This window comes from Cupressus sempervirens, chromosome 10 (genome assembly GCF_028749045.1).
Source record: "Cupressus sempervirens isolate cs-2001-9-10 chromosome 10, ASM2874904v1, whole genome shotgun sequence".
Taxonomy (NCBI): Eukaryota; Viridiplantae; Streptophyta; class Pinopsida; order Cupressales; family Cupressaceae; genus Cupressus; species Cupressus sempervirens.
In genome coordinates this window covers 866,967,000-866,973,804 of record NC_143127.1, presented here as the reverse complement: position 1 = coordinate 866,973,804, position 6,805 = coordinate 866,967,000, and the positions used below count along the sequence as shown (strand labels likewise).

Sequence of the window (6,805 nt, the reverse complement as noted above, 5' to 3'; positions counted from 1 at the left end):
CTTTTGATGGATGGATTCCTTGGATAATGTCATGTGTTACATTTGTAAATGGATAATTATTGCTAATCCTTGATTATGGCAATGAAACAAATGTTAACTCATCAAGCTATAGTTTACTTATTTATGTGAACCTTGCAAATGATAATATGTACTTAACAAGACATGGTCAACTTCTTCTAATATTTTCATTTATGGCATAGTCATGTGATGATATGTTGCATTCAACAATTTGGTCGATAATTGGTTATGAAACATAACTTTATTTGCACCTATCATTTTGACATGTAAGTTGGAAAGTAGAATGAAGTTGCAAACTTAATTGGAAGATATTGTATCTACTTAGACGACTTTTGACTAACCTGATTTGACTTTTTGGCTTATGTGGAAAGTGTATGAAAATATGGTCTTCTTATGAGGATGCAGCCGGGTATGTATAGATCCATCTTTTATCTATTTTGATAATATTTTTGCATTAGTATATGTGATGATCCACCATGCATGTGAATTCTACTTATAGAAAGTTGCTGAATTATTTTATTTAGTCAACTTGGTCAATGAATGACATGTGTGTTTTGAATTTCGTTGAACTATCTATTGATGTAGAACTTGGGTTAGTGTTTCTTGACACATTTGATTGTGTGACTTTCTATCCTTGATCCATCGATGATATTGGTTAAATGTATGTTGTTAATTGGAGCTATATGACGCATTAAGATGTAAATACATATGGATGTCAACTATGCACGCATTTAGATGCATAATGATGATTAAATGTTGATGATTATATTAATGATGTTATATGTGGATGTCATTATATTTCATGATGATCTAGTGAGGATGACTTAAGATGCAATGAGATTGCATTACTTGATTATGTTTCGTGGACATTGGTCTATTGATATGGACAATTACTCACTTAGCGAGCACATGTTAGATGGTATGTATAGTACATATGGCTTGTGATTATAAGATGAGTTAAGAAGTCATAAAGTTGAACAAAATTGTTGACTACTAATATTTGAGTTGATCTCCTTGAGATACTAATTAGTATGGCAGGATGTGGATAAGAAGTACCTACTAGCAAGGAAAAATCCATAGATGATGCCAGGGTATGGTAAGTGCACAGGTATGTGTGTGATATCATGTGATTTTAAGTCAATATGTTACAAATTTTGAGACTTCTTGAGATAAGGAAGTATTTCATTTTATATTTTATTCGAAAATCAATTTTGATTTATGATATATGATGGACTGATATTTGGTGTTGTTCCTATGAATGAACAGAGGGAACGACACAATATAAGAAAGGGGGAATATTGGCGGAGAGAGGTAGTCTAACCTTGTAAAACTATAGAATGGTAATGGAAATTCACACACTCGCATAGGAAAGTTCTTCAAATGATAAAAATAATTTATATTCTTATTCAAGTATGTATGTTTCCATGAACAATGTTACTTCAATTATACATGTTAATGTTGTCTTGGGAAGGTTGTATGTTAATGTATCTAAATGTAATTAGATTTCATTCAAGTGATAAATTTGACAATTTTGTTTAAGTAGATGGCAGACAATCTTGTTGATTCTTATAATCTCTTAATCAACATATATGCATAATTTGAAGCATTGAAACAATGGAAGTAAAATTGTGAAAAACTGTTCTCTTTGGTTATGGATGCAATATTCAACAAGCATCGAGGACGATGCACTTTCTAAGAGGAGAAGGATGTCACAACCCGTCTTCCCTCAAACCGAATAAATCGGTGAACTTATTGCCACATGGATTTTATTCTTAAGAAGATTCTTATCGTTAATAAATTAAATTGTCTTTAGTGTTTGAAGGGGATTATCAAAAGAAAAGGTAGTTTATTAGAAGCCTACTAATACGCACAACCAATCCTCCTCTCGAGAATTTTCTGGAATCAGTTAACAGATTGGTTAGGTATGCAAAAATTTCAGTTATAACAGCGAACTATCCAGAGAACTGATCTGGTTTTTTTAATGAAAGGATTTAAGCACACAAATATTCCCTCGTGGTTTTCATGAAAAAAAAAAAAACTAAGAAGATTAATGTTGAAACTGTAAAGGTCATTGAATTTTCTTTTTCTTTTTAAATAATATTGTGATATTCCTTGGATGAATACACTAGGACTAATGGAATTATTTTGAAATCTCATCGTTTGGTGTTATTATTTCCACTTAGCCTAAACATGAATGGTTGGATTATGATCTATGAGACTGTGCATGAGTAGGAGATTTTTCTTTAACTTAGTTCATTTAGAATGGAGAAATTGACAACCTTCTTGCTACCTTATAGAGTGGTGTTTGATGAGTTGACTTTTTCCTAACGTATCTTTTATATGAAATCAAGAGACATCTTGATGTAACCTTTTGAGATCTTAGGTAAAATAGTGACATTCTATGGGTGATGAATGTTGTATTTTAGAAGTGTCCTCTTGCAATTTTAGTGATGAAGAAGTTTGAGCTTCTACAATTGATGATTAGGAGATGTGTCCTCATTTCTCATTAAGATTCCTTGTTTGAGGAATTATGTGTAGAACATGGAAATTAAAGTGAAGTATAATTTTGTTTAACTTGCGCTCTTGTAAGTTATAAATTAAGAGATGCTATTGTTGCACCCATAGTGGTGTTTTTCTTCTTGGATAAGATAACTAGAAATATGCATACCTTCTAAAGCTTATTGACAGTGTGATCATCATTTAGGTCTATTATGACATGATTTCATTGATTTGAATATGAGTCACTAAGAGTGATTGTATTACCTTACTATTATGAGATGAAGTTTGTACTTTTGGAAATAGTTTTCCTTAATGTGTGATATGACTTCCTAATGGACATGTGAGAAGAATGCTATTGAGCTAAATTACATTCCTATGTAATTGATTGAAACATATTATCTTGCATTAGGCTATAAGAGAGTGTGTTACTTGTATTTGCAAAAGTGTTGTACTTGTCTAATTGAATTGTAGAAATTATGTTGCACAATTCCATTATCTCCTCTTAGTTTTACTTGTTTAGACTACCTCGTTGTCGTGCTGGGTATCTTTCATGTCAGGAAAGATTTCGGAGAAGTTTAACAACTTTGTGGTAGGGTGGTAAAGCACTCCTACAATATTCTCGCCCTTGTGTTTTTAGACAGGTTCTGGAGCTCTTTTCAACTTGGTCGCCATGGTTATACCACCTAGTATCTGGTATCTGGTATTAGTAATCTGGTAACGAATTTACAGTTTCTTTTAAATTTGAGCATATATGTAAAGTTAATGATAGTTAATCGACTAATCTTGACTAGTCAATATTCAAAAGACTTTGACTCTCGTTAATTTTTCCGCATATTACGGAAATTGCTGATGTGGCATTTGTTTTGCAGGGGCAGTCATTACAATTTCTCACATGATCATCTTGTTTTCCATAAAAAAAAATAGTTGGGATTGAAGATGCGGTGGCAGAGGTGACAACATTATTGGATATGGATGGTGCAGAGCCGGTGCGGACTGTTGTATTATGCAGCTTTGGTGGTGTGGGAAAGAGCACACTTGCAGCTTCAGTTGTTCAGAATTTGCACCAGAACCATCGCCAAACTTGTGCAGGCTTCGAATTTTGTAGGGTCATAATCGATGAGAAAAGTCCAGATGAAACATCTCACGTCATGAAGCTCCAACAAGATATTATTCGTAGTTTTGGGGGAGGGAAACAGGATTTTGGCAACCCACAGGCTGGCCAACTCTGCCTCCAAGATGTCATGGAAAACAAATCTTGCTTTCTCTTCATTGATAATGTAGTCCAGAAAAAATATGTCCAGAAAAAATATGTCCAAAAGCTACTACCAGTAGATTTATCAATTATGTCAGCAGAGGATCTAGAGAAGTCAAAAACCAAGCTGAGAATATTTATCACATCCTGCGAAAAAAATCTTATATCAAAATCTCGGATCAGCTACAAGGAATTCGATGTGAATGGTTTTTCTAAAGACACGGCAAGAAAGTTCCTGAGAGACACAATCTTAGCGATTGATGAACGGCAATGTGACTCTGCAGAATACGCTCTCATCAATGGTGTTGCAGACGCATGCAGAGGCATCCCCATACTCGTCTGTTTCTGGGAAACAATTAAGAGATGATAGAAAGCTAGGAAGTTACAGAGATGCCCTCAAGGCGCTTCGTGATGGAAACCCTGATGGTTTCGCGAAGGAAGAATATCTCAGTAAACAACTTTTCTTTGTTTACAGTAAGTTAGAGATGGAAGATCAAAAGGCATTCCTCGATATTTGCAAATATTTCTATGGTTGGGAGTGGGAGCTTGTTTGTAACATTCTAGATGAAGCAACTGTCAAGATTCTTCCGAGTAAAATGTTGATAAATAAAAGTGACTCGGGCACGACATCCTTCGCAAAATGGGGAAGAAAGAAGCCAAAAAGTCTAGGATTTCAAATAACAAGGAATTATTAGAAGTCTCGAAAGGTGGTGATAAACGACTTGGAGAGGTCAAAGGCATCTCCCTTGTTGGGAACGAGTCTTTAATCACTCTTAAAACCAGTGTTTTAGATGCAACATGTGAGTCCTTGAGAGTGCTCATGGTAGGAGATTGGGTAAAGTTCGATGGACCTGCGTGCAATGAAGATTTTGAAAATTTGAGATATCTCAGTATAGGAGATACAATTGATTTCCCATTTCAAGACCCTTCAAAACTAGAGGGACTCACTGCTTTCTTCAACAAGTCGAAGGACGGCATGAATTTACATGAGGTAAGACATACTTTAAACTAAAAATAATAAATAAGCATTATTTTAATTTATTTTAATGTTTTCTAAGCAAAAATATTCTAATACATAGGGAACAAGCTAAATGAATACATAATTTGTGAGAGAGTTGGTCCTTTTTCTAGTTCCTCATTTTGAAGCCCTTAAATCATTTTATTAAATTCAACGGTCTAATTAACAGAGATATATATTCTCCAAAATTTTAATTAAAAAAAATATATTTTAATATTGATTTTAGCAACAAACAATTACTACGACTGCATAATAGATAAAAACAGTAGCCTCATTTCTGTTTTATATGATGGTTATACAGCAATTTGTTTTTGCCAACAGCTTCCACCCAGTTTGAAGATAATCTCTCATCATGTACCAGATCCATATGGCCATTCCTTTCAAACACTTCCATTGAAAAACCTGCCTTCTTTGGAAAGTTTTATTGTGGAAGGGAAGAAATTGGTGAAGCTTCCAGAGGAATTCGGGCTCCCTGCATCTCTTATACATCTCCGGTTGAGTTGTTGCGGGCAGCTACCAAAAAGAATCAGCAATCTAGCTGCTCTTGAAGATTTGACTCTGGGTAAATGTGACTTGGAATCTTTGCCTCAAGGAATGGAGCAACTCGAGAAACTGAAGCATTTGAGAATTGAAAACTGCACAAAGTTGGCTTCCCTGCCAGAAAAACTTGGTCTGCTATCTGCAATGACTAGTCTGAGGCTATGCGGATGCACGCTTCTTCAAAGTTTACCTGAAGACCTGGCAAATCTGCGTACACTTGAAGAGCTGAACATGAGAGACTGTGAGAATTTGAGGGAGCTGCCTAAACGCATTGGTAGTCTATCATCTCTATGAGAGTTGGACTTAACTGGATGCATCTCCTTGAAAACACTGCCAGATAGCTTTGCAGAGCTTCGGATAGAATCGCTCACTCTGAAATCGCTGCTGAGTTTAGAGTCGCTTCCGTCTTCTATTGGAATCATGCCGTGTCTTTCTTAACTAGTATTGATGTCATGCGACTCATTATCCATTCTCCCCAACACCTTTGTGGAATTGAAATGTTTAAAAACATCAAAAATAATGGATTGCAGCAGCATTGTGGCACTTCCACAAGACTTCGGCCAGCTAAGTTTATTGAGCGAAATGACTCTGAACAATTGTCCGAAACTGCAGGAGTTGCTTCATGGATTTCAAGCACTGCAGGTGTTAAAAGTCTTCTACTTGGAAGATTGCTCCAGTTTTGCGAGTCTTCCTTCAGGGTTCGGCCGCTTCTATCATTGGAAACCTTGTGTTTAAAAGGCTTGTTAATATCGAATCTTCCACATGGATTCGGGAACCTGACAAAATTAGTCTGTTTAACAATAAAATGGTGTTACGAATTAGAAACGCTGTCAGATGATTTTCAAACTTTACTGTGTTTGACTATGCTAAAGTTGCCGTATTATAACAAATTGGATGGAGCAGCAATGGACAGAATAATAAAAGTAGAGCATTGCCAGTATGTAAATATTGGAAGAAGCACTAACTTGATTGAGAGGTGGAATGAAATAAGGGAGGGGGACGAATCTCCAATGATTGTCAATACTAAACTGGGTGGTCTGGTAAGTGGAGGATCCGGTTTTTACATGTTTCTCTCATTACAATTCTTTTGATGATATATATATATATATATATACACATCACAGGTTGTTCGTATCTTCTTTGTTCAGGACATGGCCGACTGGAAGCGCGCTGCAAGAGTGGGTTTGCTGTGCGGGAAGTGCGTAGAATGGGACAACGCTGCACAGCAATTGACAGAGCGGCCAACAACGACGATGTTCGAGGAGATCACAACTGTGGCAGTCATTGGCCTCCCTCTCCGCATGGAATTTCATCATCATCACCTTCTACAACGACTTCTTGGGGCAGCTATGGAAAAAGCAAAGCTGGCTTCCAAAGGAGGACGCCTGAGGATTTTTTATGTGAAAAGAGTCAAAGCAAAGGGTGAAAAGTCGACAAAACAAGAGAAAGAAGAAGAAGAAGAATGTTTACGACAAATT

The 6,805-nt window shown here is 36.0% G+C and overlaps 1 protein-coding gene across 2 annotated transcripts in view; it reads right to left on the bottom strand.

The window, feature by feature from the left end:
* Positions 1-4,943: 4,943 nt before the first annotated feature.
* Positions 4,944-6,805, bottom strand: part of LOC149536765 (uncharacterized) — a 41,345-nt gene continuing 39,483 nt past the window's right edge. For both annotated transcript variants that reach the window (XM_089803867.1, XM_089803868.1), the window contains one exon: positions 4,944-6,117. In XM_089803867.1, the coding sequence (XP_089659993.1) occupies positions 5,746-6,117 (372 nt within the window). In that variant the 3' untranslated portion in view covers positions 4,944-5,745. The remainder of the gene's footprint in view (positions 6,118-6,805) is intronic.